This window comes from Ambystoma mexicanum, chromosome 6p, assembly GCF_040938575.1.
Source record: "Ambystoma mexicanum isolate Mex_15411 chromosome 6p, UKY_AmexF1_1, whole genome shotgun sequence".
NCBI lineage: Eukaryota > Metazoa > Chordata > Amphibia > Caudata > Ambystomatidae > Ambystoma > Ambystoma mexicanum.
The window spans coordinates 1,252,041,351-1,252,061,307 of NC_090935.1; the positions used below are offsets into that span (position 1 = coordinate 1,252,041,351).

General features: G+C 48.8%; 1 protein-coding gene across 5 annotated transcripts in view; it reads right to left on the reverse strand.

The window, feature by feature from the left end:
- VPS13A (vacuolar protein sorting 13 homolog A) overlaps positions 1 to 19,957 on the reverse strand; it is a 2,994,934-nt gene that overhangs the window by 359,198 nt on the left and 2,615,779 nt on the right. For all 5 annotated transcript variants that reach the window (XR_011280366.1, XR_011280367.1, XM_069625905.1 and 2 more), the window contains one exon: positions 17,258 to 17,421. Coding sequence is in view for 3 of the 5 variants with exons in the window: in XM_069625905.1 (XP_069482006.1) it covers positions 17,258 to 17,421 (164 nt within the window). In the remaining 2 variants the exon portion in view is untranslated. The remainder of the gene's footprint in view (positions 1 to 17,257; positions 17,422 to 19,957) is intronic.

Consider the following 19,957-nt stretch of genomic DNA (forward strand, 5'->3'; position numbering starts at 1 on the left):
TTATTTCCCTTCCCACTTTACCTTGACCTCTTGTGCTTTCAAACAGTCACACATCCATCCACCAATCACTTCCAAAATCTGTACATATAATGCTATGACCATATGAAACTTTCACACACCAACTGCCACTTAACAAAATTCTACAAATCTTTTGGATCTGCATTTCCTTTACTTATACAAAATAAAATGTACACAATGCTCCTATAAATGCACATATGCATTGTGCAGTAAGATAAGTGCATAAATAGAAAGGGCAGTACGGATGGGCAAGTGCTCATGAGAACCCAGGAGGAAAATGGCAAGGGATGCCAAGGTGGGACGCCACTGGTTAACTACTGGAGCAGAGGAGTCCCAAGCATGGGAGGCATTGTAACCGTAACATCCCTTTAAAGTTTTTTCTGGCATTTTAATAGGTTTTTACAAGTGAAAACTGTTCATGGCGTCAAATCACTGTACATAAGTTAATAATTCCTCTTTTCATATATATGAAAGAACTATAAACCTCCTTTAAGAAACATATTTCTTGCAACACATTTGTCTGTTATAAACAGTGCATGCTGGGGATGCAAATCATTGTTCAGTTGCCTAAGCAGAAGGCTCAACCATGACCCCCCCAATCAAACCACCCCTATTATTCACTGCACCTACCCTTCTTCCTAGCTCAGTGTCCACTATACCCTAATAATGTAACCATTGGCTAGTGCTCATGGCTTGCTGCCATGGCCAGTCTCCAAATCAATGGGGTATGGGATTTGGCCATGCCGCATACCCCAATAATCAAATCAGAGCACACATTTGTGTTTGCCAAGGGCCAGGCCCACTACCCAGACACCAAATGTATATCACTAGTTTTTCTACTTACATTCTTACACTTTGGAAAAATGAAACAAGACATATTTCCAAACACACGCTTTCAGGTCCTTGCTAATGCTCATCGCGCAAGTTTGTTGTAATCTAGTCCACCACTTCAGGCAGTAACCACAAGCAGAACATGTATTCCTATTCAAACCTACCGCTTTGGCTATGCCGAATGCCCCAATAAGCAAATTACAGTACACATTTCTCCTTGCTGACGGCCAGGCCCATTGCCCAGACACCAATGTTGTGTACTTACATTTTCACAATTTCAAAAAAATGAAACACAGGACATATTTGCAAAACCCTGCTTTCATGTTCTTGCTGACCCTCCTCGTGCATATTTGCTGCAATCCTATCCAGCACTTCAACCCGTATCCACAAGTAGATTTGTTTGTTCACCATTCAAACCTATTCCAATTTTTAAAAAAACGTTAGCACATAGCCGGTTCCTGATGGCCATGCCCACTTTAACCACACTGCTGGTCCCTCGTGGTCATGGGCAGTAGCCAGATTGTCCGGGTCAAGGGCCTCGGCCATGACCCGGACAATCTTGCCACTGCCTACGGCCACAGGCGATCCATCAGTCACCAAAGGTATATCACTATGTTTTTGTACCTACATTATGACACTTTTCAAAAAATAAAACCAGACATTTGCCAAACCATGCTTTCAGGTCCTTGTAAAAATGTACGCACATAAAATAGACATATAACTTAGCCCCCACTTACAAAGTTGGAAGCCACCTAAAAATGTTGAGACCCTCCCTCTAATTTTGGCCCCTCTTGACAAAATCCCACCAAACTTAGAAAAAGCATTCATATCTAGGTCTTAAATCATTTTGCAAACCTTTGTGCAGATTCGTCAAATGACACCACATTTATAAGCCTTTAAAATATTTCGTATCCCCCCACCCCTCGCTCTAATTTTGTTCCCTCTTGGCAAAACAGCACCACACTTTGCAGAACTATTCGGAGTCAGGTCTAGAATGGAATTCCAAAATTTCACGCAGTTCATTGAGTGGCGTCAAAGTTATAAGCTATCCAAAAAATGCTTTTCACCAACCCTGTAATGCAGAAATAGGCATAGATGTCCCCGAAAATCTCAGATGTTCGCGAACATCACAGGACTGCCCCGGACAGCCGGACTGCTCGCTGATGTCGGAGATAAAAAAACACATGTTTTTTGGTCTTTTTAAGGCCATATCCCATTCCATCCTTATCACCCCTCACCTTCCCAGAGATTGTTTAATTAGTTTGACAAGCTTTCACCTTGATGTCCTCGAACAACAGTGTCTGCCCGTGAATCCAACATGGCCGGCATTTCCAAAAATCTGACGCACCTCACGCTTTTCACCATCCAATCAGCGGATGCGTACGATGTCCGCAGACATCATGCCACCCTCTGGGCCAATCGGAGGCCCGTCCGCGGACTGAACAGGGAAGTGAGTCCACAGCCGGAACGCAGATATTGCTACTTTTTTGTAGCTACTTTTTGGCCACTAAAAAAAACAAAAAACAAAAAACTACTGGACGGATTTTCACCAAATTTACAAAAGCACATGCTCAGGACCAAGCTGCCACACCTGTAAATTTGGTGAAAATCCATCCAGCAGTTTGGGCTGTAGGCGTGAGCACTATTTATTTTCCAATTAGCCTATTGGAAAAACCACACATTTTGGGACCCCACCCTGTAACTTTGCCCCCCCACCACAAAACCTCACCAGACTTTGCAGAATCAATGTGATCTGCCCATATACTTTATTTGTAAAGTTTTGTGAGGATTCGTCCATGGGGGGGGGGGGGGGGGGGGGGGGAGTTATAAGCCTCCCAAAAAGTGCTCTTCCTATGGGTTGAGCAACTTAACCATAATTAAACGCCTGCTACCGCAGGCTGTGTAATATATATATATATAATATATGTATATATATATATATATATATATGATACATTACTCACCGTAATCATATTTCTGATGCTTGTATCTGCTTAGATTCACATGCTGTGCATAGGCCGACATCTAGTGGAAGCTGCGGAGTATTACAGTTTGTTTTTCAAAACTCGAAAAGGGGCGTCAAACTAAGGCTGCCAGTAATACTATCCCTAGTGTGACATCCACTGTACCCATGGTCCCTCACGCGTGTAGGACCCTCAGATTGTATTTTTTCTGACATGAAGTAGCATGAGGAGTAGTGTGAGTACAGAGTATCCAAGCAGATAAGATAGATAAGACTACAAGCATCCAAGCGCCTTCTCTCAGAAGGGAGCATGGGCGGGCGCATGTGAATCTAAGCAGATACAAGCATCAGAAGAACAAGTTACTTTCTTACCTGGTAACGTTCTTTCGATGGGAGGTTCTTCCGACGTATACTACCTCTTTGACATTGATTACCACAGCTGTGTTGCTTCGGAAGACTTTTTCGGCGTAGGCGTCCTGCGTCGATGACATCGATACGCTCCCTCGAGGACCTCCTCCAACGGCTGACGTCACCATATGTTATATGTAGGACGCACAACGCCCGTAGCCTCAGTTGTAGTTTTTTCCCCCCCAGAACTTCTGCCAGCCTTACCACAGAAAGCCTTGCGGAAACAGAAGCTGCAATCGCATAAGAAATTCTATAGCGAGGCAGGTAGGGAGGGTACGATGTGGAATATGTCATCAAAAGAACGTTACCAGGTAAGAAAGTAACTTGTTCTTCGAGGGGATTGTGTCCGCCAACGTATTCCACATCTTTGACAGACTCCCAAAGCAGTACCAACATAAGGAGGTGGGAAAAGAATTTAGAAATTTTAGAATGCCCAATCAAATTGCAAAATAGAGGACTGCCTTGCCAAAGGCCAAATCTTGCCCATGGATAGAGTCCGGGGAATAATGTTTCACAAAAACATGGACAGAGGCTCACGTGGCCGCTTCGCAAATATTGCGAATCGGAACACCACTCTGTAGTGCAGTGGAGGCAGCCATACCCCTAGTAGAATGGGCCCGTAGACCTACAGGAGGGTCCTTCCCCGCCAAACTATAACATTCAGAGATCGTCAAAATGATCCATCTAGACAAGGTCTGCTCAGAAACAGCCTGACCTAAATGCCTTCCACCGTAACCAATAAAGGGCTGATTGTCCACTCTGACCCAGGACATCCGTGAGAGATAGAAACTCAAAGCTCTCCTAGGATCCAACCAGGAGGATGGAATGCCGGAAGAATTACATTCTGGCTCAGATGGAATTCTGACACAACCTTCGGAAGAAAGGAAGGCCGTACCTTAAGGACAACCCTGTCCTTATGGAACACAGTGAAGGGTGGTTTGGCGGAAAGTGCCTGCAACTTACGCACACTGCGTGCGGAAGTAACCACAACTAAAAATACAGTTTTTACGGACAACAGTCTCAATGGACAAGAATGTAAGGGCTCAGACGGAGCTCCCATCAGGAACTTTAAAACCAAATTCAAATCCCATCCCGGCACCTGGAAAGGCGACGGAGGAAATACATGAGTAAGCCCTTTTAGAAACTGAGAAATCAAAGGAATTTTAAAATAAGAACATTCCTCAGACGAGCGCTTAAATATAGACAGCGCCGCCAGGTAACCCTTAATGGTACCTACATTCAGGCACTTATGGGCTAAAGAAAGCAAAAAAGACAAAACCAAAGGAATGGAACATTGAAAAGGATCCACATTCTGTCCCCTGCACCAGTCGCAAGAACTTCCTCCAACGGCAACAGTACAGGGATTTCGTTGCGGCCCTTGTGGCCGAAAGCAACACCTACATCACGTCTTCAGGGAATTCCCAATCCTTATATCTCAGCCTTTCAGATAACAAGCATGAAGGCTGAGAGACTTGACCTCTGGATAGAGAACTCGACCCCCCTCCCGTGAGAGCAGATCGTCTCGGTAGGGAAACGACGTAGAGGGCAGATGGACATGTCTATAAGATCCGGGTACCACGCTCTCCTGGCCTATGCCGGAGCAATGAGGATCACCCGGAAACCGAACCTCCGCAACCTCCGCAAAACCTGCGGAATGACGGGGACTGGAGGGAACGCGTACAGCAGTGGGAAGGACCACTCCACTACGAATGCGTCCCCTAAGGCTCCTCTTTGAGGAAATTCCCGCGAGAAGAATCTCTCGCACTTCCGGTTGACACTGGTGGTGAAGAGATGCACTTGTGGGGTTCCCCAAAGGGTGAAGATCTCCAAAAGAACTTCATGAGCCAGCTCCCACTCTTGAGAGACCGTGCTCTGCCTGCTCAGAGCATCCGCCTCTGCGTTTTCATCTCGGGCCAGATGAACTGCCAAGATTGACATTTCCTGCTGGATGGCCCAAAACCAGAGCTGCATCGCCTCTCGGCACAGTGGGAGTGACACCGCCCCCCCCTTTTTGTTGAGGTAGTGCATGGCCACTGTATTGTCCGTCATAATCAGGACATTCTTCCCCCTGCACAGACGGCAGAAAAGCCTTCAGGACTAGCCTGACAGCCCGCAGCTCTAACAGATTGATGTGGAGTCTGGACTCCGACGGAGACCAACAGCTGCTGGCTGTCAGCTCGTTGGCATGAGCTCCCCAACCCAAGAGGGATGCGTCCGTCACGATCGTCACCTCGGGTCATGGTTGCCAAAACGGAGCCCCTTTGAACAGATTTCCTTCCACGGCCCACCACAGAAGGTCCTGGCCGACCAAGGGTGGAATCTGAAAGGGGTCCGACATCCTGCCGGAGAACTGCGACCACTGCATCTTGAGTGCCCACTGCAGAGATCTCATCCGTAGCCTGGCCTCTGGCACCAGTAGAATGCAGGACGCCATGAGGCCGAACAATCTCAAGAACTCGAATGCCGGGAGACTCTGGGCAGGTTGAAATGTATCCACCATCTGCAGAATGTGGTGAGCCTTCACCTGGGGAGGCGAACACTGCGCAGGGATGTGTCTGGCACTGCCTCGATGTACTAGAGCCGCTGGGTAGGTGTCACATGAGACTTCTTTAAGTTGTGAAGGGAGTGGCAGGTGACGTACAGATGATCCAAAACTTGCTCGGGAGAGCACGCCCTGATCAACCAATCCTCCAGGTAGGAGTTGACGCGAATCCCCCCTTTCATGAGATGCTCTGCCACCACCACCATCAGCTTGGTGAAGACCCTCGGGGTGGAGGTCAATCCAAACAGCAGGACCTGAAACTGAAAATGTGAGTCGCCAACCACGAACCTCGGGTACTTCCTTTGCTTGGGATGAATCGGCACAGGAAAGTAAGCATCCTTGAGGTCGAGCGACACCAACCAGTCCTGAAGTTGAAGGGCCTGGAGGACTTGAGAGAGAGTAACCAACTTGAACTTGTCCTTCCTGAGGAGCTTGTTTAAACCACGCAAGTCCATGATGGGTCTCAATCCCCAGTCTTTTTTCGGGATAAAAAAATATGGGGAATACCATCCCTTGTTCCTCTCCGCTACAGGCACCAGTTCTATGGCGCCTTTCTCCAGCAAGGATTTGATTTCCTGCGCAAGGAGCGGATCCTGACTCTTCAAAGAGAACTTCCCCGGTGGATTGTCGTGAGGCCTCTGCCGGAAAGGAAGACAGTTGCCGTGGGCTATGATCTCCAGAACCCACACATCTGAAGTAATGGCACGCCATTCTACAAGATGCTGCGCCAGCCTTCCCCCAACCGGCGAACCATGGGACATGGCCTCATGACTGAGCGGAAGCGGCTGCGGCAGTGCCTGAGGGCAAAGAGGCAACTGCCCGAGCGGCTTCGGCACCTCGAGTACTTTGTTTTCCACCTCTGGAACTCCTACGTTGGCCCCTTTAACTGGCAGCTACCCTCAATCTACCAAAGGAAGAGTAGTATCGAAAGGAACCTCCCCTCCATTGCTGTCCCCTAGGACGAAAAGGCGGAGGTTGACGTACTGCAGTGCTCAACAACTTCGCTGCAGCTTTGGAGGTCTGCAACCTCTCAATGCTCTCGTCAGCCTTGCTTCCAAACAGATGGACACGATCAAAGGGCATGTTGAGAAGCCGGGACTGTACATCAGGAGCAAGCCCCGACTTCCTCAACCACGCAAACTTGCGCATCACGGTGCTCGCGGCCATGGACCGGCTGACACAGTCTGCCACGTCCAGACCCGACTGAACGGATTCACACATGGCATCCTTGCCATTCTGAACGAGGGCAAGAAAACCATCCTGTTTCTCCCCTTCGGGAATATGTTCAGCCGCCAAAGATACACAATTCCGCAGAGTGTGCGTGAATCTTGCAATGGCACAAACGGAGTTGGCTGCTTTTAATGCCATACCCCAAGAAGAAAATACCTTCTTCGCCCAACCGTCAAAGCGTTTGTGGTCCCCATCAGGAGGGATTGTAGGGTACGCCACCTGCTTTGCTGGGGCCGTAGCCGCCTGTACCACCAAACTCTCCGGAGTGGGGTGCGTGGACAAGTAGCAGGGGTCAGCACTGGCTGGATGGTATTTTTTCGGTAACAACTTATTTACTGCCGGAAGACTCTCCGGTGCAATCCAAGCCGCTGCCACCCTTCTTTGTAAGGCCATGTGAAATGGCAACTCCGGGTCAGTGGGTGGACCTTGGTCAAGGATATCTGTCAGGTCATTCTGCAGAAAATCCACAGGTGGAACAGACCACCCCAGATACTCCGTCACCCTTGACATGAGGCGCCTGTACGAGGAGTCAGCATGTGTATCAGACTCCGGGGAGGTATCAAGACCACTCGCGTCATGTAAAGATTGACAAAGGTCTTCCAATTGGCTATGACCAGACAAAAGGTCAGCAGGAACCGCAGGAGGCACCTCTTCCTCAGACCCTTCCTCAACCTCTAAAATGTACTCCAAGGGTTGGAACAAGTCCACCCTGGGAGGGGGAACAGAGTATGGGTCGAGTATAGGCTGCACAGACTTGCTGAGCACCTTCCTGGGAGCTTCCACAGCTCTTCGGGTGTCATGGTGCATGCTCCAAAACACTTGGGAGCTGGCGGGCCTTTCCCAGTCACTGACACCCATCATGGTTTATAAAGCCCCAAAGGGTAGTCCAAGAACTTCCTGGACTCAGTCCAGGCGCCGTTGGCACCAGGCTCATAATTTTCCATCTGGTAATGCACTGCATGGGACTACATACAGCCCAGTCAAAGGGGGCTGAATCATCTGGATTATCCTGGGTGTGGCTGTGGGACTACTTTACCTGCGATTACAGAATGAGGTTGGAGGGACTATTTTATTGGAACTACTCACAAGGCTATTTAAACCACACCCTACCGACAGGACATGCTTCGCGTTATTCTGCACTCCTGCAGCGTAACTAACGCTCACCGTGTTTGCTTAGCTCCAGTACCTGAACGCCAGCAGCCACGCCAGTTCTGGAACTCCCATCCATCGGAACCAGAGAACAGAAGAAGAGAAGAAACAGGAATTAATACTGAGTTTTCGGCCTTACCTGAAGGATTCCATCCGAGCGGCCACTCCTTCAGCTGCTCTTCAGTTCGCCGCACCTGCAGAAAAGAAAGCATCTGCAAGAACAGCTGATGCTCACCCAGAGACCGCTTCCCTTGGGATTCCTCTGCAGCGGTTCCTCCGATTGCCGCTCCGGAGCCACGCTGCACCTGTTTGCAGGAAAGAAAAGAACACAGCAGGTTAGTCGCGGATGGGAAGAAGCCATTAGAGACATTCGGCGACACTCACGAACGCTATACTCACCCGCATAGAATCTGCTCAGCGTTGAAGGACGAGTCGAATCTTCATTAAAAAACTGCTCAAGACAGCGCCTGAAAGAAAGGTGAATACAAGGTTAAAACTTGGGTAATAAAGACATTTAAGCAACTATTCCAAGCATCTATTGGTATAGAGACTTACCTGCTGAGTCAAGCAATTCAAGACTCCGCTACACCCCCACAGGATCAGTGAAGGAACTTGATCCAGGGAGAAACTGTCATATTGCGCGCCCCTGCAAGAGATCGCAGGACGGACAGTCCCACCACTAAACAAACCAAGGTGAGGCTGAAGTAGAGAGGGGGCATTAGGAGGTTACGGGCGGTGAGAACTCAACCCCACTCCTCACGGTGCTAACATCCTATTTCGACCTTCTACGCAAAAGCATTCGGGGAAGTGACAGGGAAGGAGAAGTTGCGTGCAAGTCTCTCCATCCAGCCGTGTAAAGCCAGGGAGCCGGAGCCTCGAGAAATTCCCTCGACGGACATGGCACTGATGCCTTCTTTGAAAGCCTCACAGGCTCCAACGGTCTCGACGGCGTCGAGGACCGGGACCTGGAGTGGGCACCATGGCGATCCTCCTTGTCCGACCGGAACCTCGAAGGTTCCTGGTGATAGTGCTGACCGCCCGAGCACGAAGGCATGCGAGCGGTGGCACTAGAGCGTTCCAGGCCGGCTTCTCTCGAAGGCGCGGACGGAATGATGCCCTGCGACTCAAAAATTGCCATCATCTCCCTGTGGAAGGCGTCCCATTCCACCAGAGATGAATGCTTGGTGGAACAAGCAACCCGCCATCTGGCGGAGTTCTCAGACGAGAACAGGGAAGGCGACCGATGGCAGCGCTTCCGTGCATGCCTGCGAGGAATGGCGGGTCCCACTCCTGGAACGAGACCCCCTGGATTTACGCTGACGCAGAGAGTCGCCAATTGAATCGTCGGTCGAAAGTCCAGTGGACTTCGACTTACGGGGTTTGGAAACGCTACCCGCCGGCAGCTTCTTCTTCCGCTCCCGCAAGGCCTTCGACGTCAAAGACTGGCATTCGTCGCAGCCATCAGTGGCGTGGCTCTCACCGAGCCACCAGAGGCAGACGTCGTGCGGTTCTATCAGAGACATCTTGGAACCGCAGTCCCGACACTTCTTGAAGCCCGACTTTGGGGAAGCAGAAGACAAAGACATATTTTCGTTTAACACAACGATATTCGAAGAACCGATTCACAAGAGAGAACCGAGGCGTGCCGAGATTTCGAAGCAAACACGTTTGCAGAAAAAATGGAACTGAGGCTGCGGGCGTTGTGCGTCCTACATATAACATCTGGTGACGTCGGCAGAGATCCTTGAGGGAGCGTATCAACGTCATCGACGCAGGACGCCTACGCCGAAAGCAGCACAGCTGTGATAATCAATGTCAAAGATGCGGAATATGTCGGAGGACACAATCCACTCGAAATACGATTACAGTGAGTAATGTATCCCTTCTGAGGCTTGTGGAATCTGCTTAGATCACATGCTGTGCATAGATTAGCAAGCAGTGTTAGAAGAAGGAGGTGGGATGTGAGAAGGGTCATGAACGAACAAATGTCTTATAACTGCTTGTCCCACTTGAGTATCTGTCTTGGAATGAGTGTCAATGCAGTAGTGCTGAGTAAAGGTGTGAATAGAGCTCCATGTAGCTGCTTTGCAAATGGTGTCAAGGGATCCATTTGCAATGAAATCCAGAGTGGCTCCAGTACCTCTTGTAGAGGGGGCCCTCGGCGTAAAAGGCAGTGTTTTATCTGAAAGGGAATAGCACAGTTGGATACATCCGACTATCCACCTAGAGATGGCATTCTTAGAGATGCAATCTCCCTCTCTGCCTGTAGCTATGGAGACGAGCAGTTAATCTGTCTTCCTTAGCGGCCTGGTCTTGTCTACATAGTAAAGGACCGCCCTCCTCACATCTAGTGCGTGGAGTTTCACCTCAGCAGAGCTTTTGTGTTCTTGGAAGAAGACTGGTAGCTCAATAGACTGGTTAACATGGATTTGGAAATTAACTTAGGTGAGAACCTAGGGTGAGTGTGTTAAACCAGTTTATCCTTATGAACAGTAAAGAAAGGATCCTGCACTAACGGAGCTTGAATTTCACTGACCACTCTTATGGATGTGATGGCTACTAAGAAGGCAGTTTTACAAGTCAAGTGTTTGAGACTAGATTTGTGCATGGGCTCAAAGGGGGGTCCCATGAGCTTAGCAAGTACCACATTAAGGTCCCAACCTGGTGGTGGGTTAGGAATTGGAGGGTGGAGTCTCTTTACCCCTTCCATAAATGCTTTGACACCTGGCACTTTCCACAATGACACCTTGTTATAGGAAGTGGTGTAGGCTGATAAAGCTGCCAGGTGTACTTTAAGTGAGTTAAACACTACCCTGCATCCAAAAGGTGGAGCATATAGGTGACGACATTAGAAGAAGAACAATCAACTGGGTTGATTTGCTTATTCTGGCACCAAATAACGAATCGTTTCCATTTGTCATAGTAACAGTGTCTTGTGTTAGGTTTTCTTGACTCTTAAGATATCCATACATCTCTGGGGTAAATTGAGATGCCCAAACTCTATGACTTCAGGAGCCATGCTGCCAAGTTCATCGAGTTGGGCTGAGAATGCACTGTTAGGCCATCGTGCTGGGAGAGTAGGCCCGGCACAGGAGTTTGATGGGGTCGCACACCACTAATTTGCGTAGGTGTGGGTACCACGGTTGTCTCGCCCACATAGGAGCAACTAGGATGAGTGTCATCGGTTCCCTGTGGATCTTGTTGACTACCTCCTCATCAGAGGGGTTGGTGGAAAAGCGTAGGCAAACATCCCGGACCAATTCATCCATAGGGTGTTCCCCTTGGTGCCTGGCTGGGGGAACCTGGATGCAAAATCTGGGCATAGCCTGTTTTCGCTTGTGGCGAATAGGTCTATAGTGGGGAAACCCCACTGAGAGAAGAGGTCTCCTACGACTTCTTCGTGTAGTGTCCACTGCTGTTCTTCTGGAAGGGCATCCCTGCTCAGAGCATCTGCTAGCGAGTTGAGATCCCCTGGAACATGTTGGGATGACAGGTAAATCTTCTGTTTGGGTGCCCATCCCCAAATTGTCTGAGCGAGCTTGGACAGATTTGGCGAACAAGTGCCCCCTTGTTTGTTTAAGTAAAACATTGCAGTCGTGCTGTCTGTTAGGATCTGCACTGACAGGTTGGATAGGAAGGGTTCGAATGCCCGAAGCGCTCTCAAGGCTGCCAGAAGTTCTAGCAGATTGTTGTGGTTCTGAGCCACTGTGTGAGACCAGAGACCCTGAGCTGTGTGGTGAAGGTAGTGAGCTCCCCACCCTGCCAGGGAGGCATCTGTTGTGATGACGGCCTGTATCTCTGGATCGTAGAAGGGTTTTCCCTTCGTAAGATTTTCTCTTTCCCACCAGCGAAGACTCTGTACTAGTGTTGGCGAAACGACCACTAGATCGTCCCACTGACCACTTGCTTGAGACCACTGTTTCGCCAACCATTCCTGCCTGGGTCGCATGAGTGGGCGCGCATGGGGAACCAGGTAAATGCAAGATGCCATCATGCCTAGCAAACGCATAGCTTTGCACACCCTTAATTGGTGACCGGCCTGATATTGAGGAATTTGCAGCAACAAATTCCGAATTCTTTCCTCTGATGGAAAGGCCAACCCCTCTTGGGTGTTTAGGACAGCTCCTAGGAACCGTTTTGAGGTGCTTGGCACCAGGCTTTTTTCTCTTTGATTGAGAAGCCCAATTGGAAGAGGTCGTCGATTGTACTTTGAATGTTTAGTCTGCAAATTACAGGGGTTTCCCCTGTGATGAGCCAGTCGTCCAGGTAAGGGTACACTGGGATTGCCTCCCCGCGTAGGTGTGCCGCCAACACCGCCAGTACCTTGGCGAATACCCTTGGAGCCGAGGCTATACCGAAGGACAGCACCTTGAACTGGTAGTGCTGGTTGTCTATTTTGAAACGCAAGAATCTTTTGTGCGCCGGGAACATTGAAATATGAAAATAGGCATCTTTCATAACCAATGTTGCCATTTAATCCCCCTTTTTTAGTGGGGGATTATCTCTTGGAGTGTAGTCATGCAGAGTTTTTGTGGCTTGACATACTTGTTTGCAGGGCGCAAATCTAATACTAGGCGCATTGTTAGATCTTTTTTTGGCACAAGGAAGTAGATTGAATAAATACCCCTGTTTGCCTGGTTGCCGGGACGAGTTCCATGGCGTCCTTAGCAAGTAGAGTGGCGATCTCCTCGAGAAGGATTTTCTGGTGCTCCAACGAGTGTACCGTCTGTCTTGGAAGATGGTCGTGGGGGCGCGCTAATAGTTCTATACAGTATCCCGCAGACACTGTGGACAGCACCCATCTGTCCGAAGTGATCCCTTCCCATGCGTGGGTGAAGGTGGAAATGCACCCCCGTACTGGGGGATGCATGGGAGGGGACCCGAAGCGGAACACCACTGTTTACTAGGTGGCGTACCACCTCTGGCGGGGCTGCCTCTACCCCTAGTGCAGCCCCTGCGCTGGCCTCTGGTGATACGGGTACGGGGATAGGAGCGGGACTTAGCAGGACAGTCTCTCCCCTCCTACAGTGCTGCTCAAGACATCCTGGCCTTAGCCAGGATTTTCTTCCACTCAAGCGGCAGGGAATAGTGTTCAAACTCAGGGACGCTGGGTGGTGGTGCAGTATTGTTCCATTTTCACTGGAGAGAAGGTCCGGAAGTGGAGGCAGTCGGATGGACAGAGCCACTGATAGATGGAGTAGATCCGGTTACCAGATCTGCCATGGTCATGCCGGCACAATGAGGAGCATCCTGCAATGGAAATGCCTGAGTGTGTTGATCACATGTAGCAGGAGTGGGATCTAATGGAAGGCATACAGGGAGAGCCTGTCCAAAGGTACGGGGGAACTCGAAAGGGGGCAGGTTGAATGAGAGGAGGGCTCACCACCTACCACTGTAGAGCTTGCAGGAATGTCTGATTGAATCTGATCTTGTACATCCAATTGCATGAGAACTGCTGTCACATGGCGAACAGAAATCCCTGCAGAGGCTGCACCTGGAGCCTGCAGAAGGGGACCAGATGGATGCAGGAAGTCATCATACCTAGCAGAGACTTGATGGACCAGACTGTTGCGATGGACACTGCTGACAGCCACTGAACCATCTCTAGCATGGCCTTCACACATTCTTCAGAAGCGGTCGCCAGACATGCGACCATGATGAGACAGGCGCCCAGGAGTGTTCTGAGATGGCACCACACAGGACTTTGGATAGTTGATCGAGAATTAGAGTGAAGTCAGAAGGCGTATGGTCTCTGCTGGGTGCTGGGTCACCAGCGTGGGAGAGTGGGAGCGAATGAGCCAGTCGTCAAGATAAGGGCAGATGTGTATCCCCTTGTGGAATAGATGCGCAGCACTGCGGCCAAGCATTTCATGAACACCCTTGGGACTGACTTCAATCCGAAGGCAGGGCCCTGAACTGGTAGTGCCGCCTGTCGACCATGAAACATAGGAACTTCAAATGCTTCTGATGAATGGAGATCTGAAAGTATGTGTCCTAGGTCCAGAGTCGCCAGAAAGTCCCCTTCCTCCAGTTGGCATTTGCTGCAATGTGACCATTCAGAATTTCTAATACTTGTTGAGGCATCCTAAGTCAAGGATCAGCTGCCACCCTGCTGACTTTTTGCATACCAGAAAGTAGCTTGAGTCACTAAGGAACAGGCTCTATTGCCCCTTTCCTTAACATGGCTTGAACCCCCTGCAGCAGTTGAGCCATGTTTAGTTCTTGACACACTACAGGAGGAATGCGGCATGCCCCAGCCAGCTAACGTCCAGCAACCATTTGTCTGTGGTGATGGCTTTCCGCTGTTCGACAAAGTTCCATAGTCGGCCTCCCACTGGGGTGCTAAAGTGGGGTTCGGATCCACTGCCAGTTCAGGCCTACTTGGGCATCTGCATCCTGGTCTGTGGGTGATGGCACTGGCCTATGTTGCCATAAACCTGAGAGCAGTCCCTGTAGGCTTCCTGGGTGGTAGAGCGGAAGGCCTGATTGTAGGGGGTAGAGTACTCCTTGGAGGATCTGGGGACCTTGCGAGGAACAAAAGGGCAACAATCTCCTCTACTGCAGGTCCCTAGAGAGTGTGCCGTCTCTGTATCAGTCTTGATAGCCTGGAGCTTCTCTTCCACCGCCTTTCAAAACAAATTGTCCCCATCAAAAGGCATGTCCACCACCTTGGGCTGTACGTCTGCCCTGAAGTTCGTGGCCTTTAGCCACCCCTGGCATCGAGCATCGAAGGACCACACCATTGACCATCTGGCAGGACCCAGAGTCTGCTATGTACAGTGCTACAGTGATGGTGTGGTCCAAGGCTACCTCGACCTCCCGGAACAGGGCCAGGGATTCTTGTCATTTGGCAGTAAACCCAATATCGGCCAAAGTTCCCTGTCATAGAGAGACAGGATGGCGAGGGCATTGGTGGACTTGACGGTGGAAGTCACAGTGTAAATGATGCGTTTCCCAACCGCACCCAGCTTCTTGCCCTCCTGGTCCGGGGGCACCATTGGAGAGGATGATGAATTGGACGATGCTTCCGGGCGGTGGCTGACACCACCTGACTGGAAAAGGCTGTAACCGTAGGCACCTGGGGGCGAGTCTGGGACCCTGTACTGGAGTGTGCTACTTGGTGTCTTCATCAGGGTCAAGCCCCTCCCCCCCCACAGACGTTGTCCAACAACGGAATGGACATGACGGTCTTCCTCGAGGACTCACACTGTTGGAAGAGAAAACCCCCTTTCTTCTTCCCCTCTGGTACCAGACTAAAGAGTGTGACCGCTGTTCACATCATGGCATGGAAGGAGCCAATCTCATCTGTTGATCGAAGCCCTGACGGGCTCGTCCGTACAAAGAGGCTCACTGTCTGCAGGGACATGATCTTCAAACTTGTCTGTATGAGCTGTTGTCGTATCCATGTCCGTGCCAGTGTCTGAATGCAGTGATTCTTCCTCCACCGGTGTTAAGGCCCTATGGGGATGCGTCGGCTGAGGCTTCGGTTTGGGAGGGTGCTTTGGCCTGGAAGGACTTGGCCTGGGGGGACTTGTAGTCAGAGGACTGGGAGAACTGAGGATTGACCCAGGTGCTGGTGCATCAGTCAGCCTCTTCTGAATTTATGACCACCAGGGTGCTGATACAGTCGTGGTTGGTACTGCAGACAAAGACCGTGGAGGAAAAGCCACCCTTGCCATTGCCGTCGGCATGACTGTAGAAACAACAGGCGTTGCCAAACTTTTCATCAACCAAGTAAGATTTTGTTGATGGGGTTGTAGACGAGGTGGTCGCTGACGTGGCAGTCGTCGACAGGGTTGTAGTCATTGATGAAGAGGCCGTCAATGAGGTGGTCTTGGCAGACAAAGTCGTCATCAAGCATGTGGTCCTGGTAGATGAAGGTGTCCTCAACGGGGTCCTTGGGACTGACAAGTGTGCCGTTGACGGGCCACCGACAGGTCTCTTCTTTGACGACTTGTCCTTGGAAGAGGACTTGTGCTCGGAAGGTGTCAGGGACTTCATTACAGAAGACAACCCACCAGCGGCAGGCTTAACGTCGACAGAGCCAGTGTTGGGGAGAGAATGTAATACATTCATATATACTATGAAGGATAGACTAGTCTAGGGAGGTAATCCAATCTTGGGATTGTATGTTTCCGGTTGTACGGATTTTATTACATCTGATCCATTACCAGCTATATAATGGTGATCAGTGAAGGGCTGCTACACAGGTCATCAAAAGAAAAGCATTTAAATGTGGTCATATAATGAATTACCAAAACCTTCTTACTAAGATCCCTATAAAGGAGAACATCAAAAATGCCCCCCCCCCTTACTTAGACAACCACAGTCCTACTTGCTAAGATGTCCAAACAGAGAGATGCATTATATTTAATGACCTTTCAAGCTTATTGCCTTGAAACTATCAAAGCACTGGGGTCTCCTTTACAACTGGGGGCTGGGCTGAGTGGACTTGTAGGCTCTGTAAGAGAGCAGGAACACCATCTACAGATCAATTGTGAAAAGTACCAGTGTGATGAGATGCTTATGCTCATGATCCTGAATTTTTGTACTCTGGGATTAATCTTTTAAATGATCATCAGCTATTGTACTTTTTGCAAATGATGGTGTGACAAAAGGTATGTGGACTTGTGCTAATTGCTTAAATTATGTGGAGGTCTGGGCTTTGCTCTGACCCAAGGCACTGCAAAAACCAATGATGCAGGTCAAACTGAAATATTATTCTGACCAAACATGCCACAATGCATAAGTCAAACAACTCTAAAGGAAGATACAGCAAAGAGCCCAATCAGAAAATGTAAACATTAGAAAAATACTTAAAAGCTCTTCTTTCTGGCATTCAATGCATTGGACACAAAAATAGAAATGGGGGGGCAAGTATAGGCAGTGTAGTTTATACTCACTGTGCCGTGTAGCCTCGTGATGGCACCAGTGTTTCACTTATACTTTAGGACACAAATAAATTGTGTTTTCGAAGAACCACACTTCACAAAAAATAATGGGACAAACAGAAATAAGTCATAATTGCTGTTGATGAAGCAGCAATTGACTTAAGCTATATACTTATATTGGCTGGAGATAGAGCAAGATCAATGAATTAAAAAGCATCGTCTTACAGATACTAGTCCTTTTCCGCCTCGCGTAATTCCTTCCCGGAAACCACTTGGTTGTTTATTCATGGCTTCTCTTCTCTTCTGCTGGTAATCCTCGTCCATAGTTATGGCTGCAACTCCCTTCGCCATTGCTCCAGTAATCCTTGATGCAGCACCAGCCAGGCCACCTTTTGGAGAGAAAGCATGCATGTGAAATGAAAAAAAAAACGTTCTTTGCACACTTTTATTACATCAAGAATTAGGTAAAGAAAATTAAAAATGTGAATTTGTTTACTGCAACTGCACTCGTCCCTTGAAATATTTATTCTTACACAGATTACAGTCAATTAATCTTTTTGGTGGGCTCTAGAACAGATATCCATATACAGGAAGGATCATTAGATGTCTAGAAGTGTATCAGAGTTCCTCACTTTCAAAGGACCACTAAATATTTGACACATGCATCCCCATAACAGCAAGGGCTCTTTTGGACCAACTTAAGGAAATAGTTAACATAGGGCGAAGTAGGCACTCCTGATCTTAACAATAAAACAAGAAAGGCATGGAATGAAGAATCAGGCGCTATCTGATCGAGTCATGCACAAAGTTTTCTAAGAGGCCACACACCCTCATAGAAGGAGCACAGCTCAGGAAGAAGCCCATGTAAGCATGAGGTGATAACTGAAGGCAAGTGAGCTTTCATAGCGTTCAAGGTACCATTTATAGGGACGGGAAATACTCTGCCTATGGGTTCTTTTCAAACTGTCACCAACAATCAGGAAACACCAGCACTGCTCTGGGCACCTAGGAGACATTTGGATAAGTCAGAGTCCTTGTATTCCAAATACACGTTTTATAAAGCATCATTCTGAACTGGCATAAACCAATGGCTGCCATCCAACAGGGATAACAATGCCAAGAACGATACAGAGAGGAGTGTTGCAGTGAACACCAATAGGAAAGATGTGTTACCCACTGCATGAAACTGATGTGCAGTCTCAACCAAATTCTGGGGTAAAGCCGGGGATTCGAACATTTTAATAAACTAACCCCATCTGCATTGTAATGCCATGCTGCTAATGTATACTGCCATATTTAACAATTGTCTTATTGCCATTGTAAGGTGAGCCCTACGTTCTATTGCGCATGTCTTAACTTTGACAGCCTCATTCTCTAGTCTGGGGCAGTGCTCGCCTCCACAGCGCTCGGCTTGGACGGGTTTCCCTTTAAGCATAAGTAAGCATGTTTTAGGCTGTTGCTTTGCTATGCAAAGCAGCTTTAGTACATGGAGGTTATAATATAGTAAGCAAGCTTGCCTAGTCGAACCATGTGAGAACTGTAGACGTAGCTTAGCTTGTATGAATTACTGTATCATTATATGTCTTCCTGATTGTATTGTGCAGAACGTGAGAATGCAGTCTTTGCCTTAGACTCATATGCTGAGACACTGTCCTTCTACTGAACACATTGTTTCTGTGAGAGAACTTATGTAATGTCTATGCCTCCCTCTCCTTTGAAAGGCATGTGTGCACTGATGAATAAAAGCCCACCAGGGGAGTTGCTAGGTCTGGAAAAGACCCGGGGCTAAGCTGATGTCGGAACTGTTGAGACTGGGGGCTAGCTAGTCTTTTGGCTGTAGCTCCTGAGATTTTATCTGGGGCTACAACCAAAAGATCAGGGGCTATAGCCCCCTTTTGCCCCCCTAGCAACGCCCCTGAAGCCCACACCAGGAGGAGTTTGAGGTTATTGATTGGAGTTGCTGTCCTGTGGCTTTGCAAAAACTAATAAAATCGTTAACCAATTCATCAGAATAGATTGTGGGTATTTTGTGAAGACAAGATTGGTGTCTGCGATGTCGGATTGCTGCAGCCAAGTACAAGAGTCGCTAGACATGACTCCTGGTGATCTCCTTGGGCCCAGCCGAGATGATTTCATCGGAGGGGAGAACTAACAGGTGCACCCAGATATTCGGGTGAGTGGACAAAGAAGACGCGGAAGAAGAGACAACTGAAAATCATGGGTTGGTGAACACAGGTAATTGACACAGACAACAGTTGTAAAATTCAATGTCAAAACCTTTATTAAGGATCAGGATGGTGTAACGCCTAAATTATATAACTGTGATGAAAATGTCCCTTCCTAAAGAAAACTAAGGGAAGCCTGTGTCTGCAAATCCAAATCAAAACGTCTGTCTGTGTCAAAACCTATGCTTGCGCTCACAACTATAACTAAACATGGTGTGGGAACTGCAGACACCTAACACAAAGCGCAGTGGACGGACTGCAGAGCCAAGGACAAGAGTAATAAAGAGACAGGCATATTGTGGCATGGGAGAATAAATATACAGTATCTCGTTCAGATTCGTGCTGGCCCTGTGAACTGGGAGCGCACGCAAAGTGAAATAGATGTAAAAGACATCGAGAGATGTTTGTAGCTGCAGTCTTGGAGGTGTAACAGGCGCATAGATTCCGGGGCAGGCAGATGCAAGGAACTAAGCCCGGAGGGCATCAGAAGTGGCGAAAAAAGACAGTGAGGATTCCACCAAAATGGCGGCCGTCCTCATATAAAGGACAGTGCTGAAACTCTGTCGACCCACTTAGTGAGAAAGCTGCGGGCACACCAGTGATCTGGATATGGCTGATTGAGAGCACTGAGCGCACCTGAGGAACAGTGGAAAGAATATCTCGCACTACCCTCACGATCATAAGGGCGCTGGAGAACGTT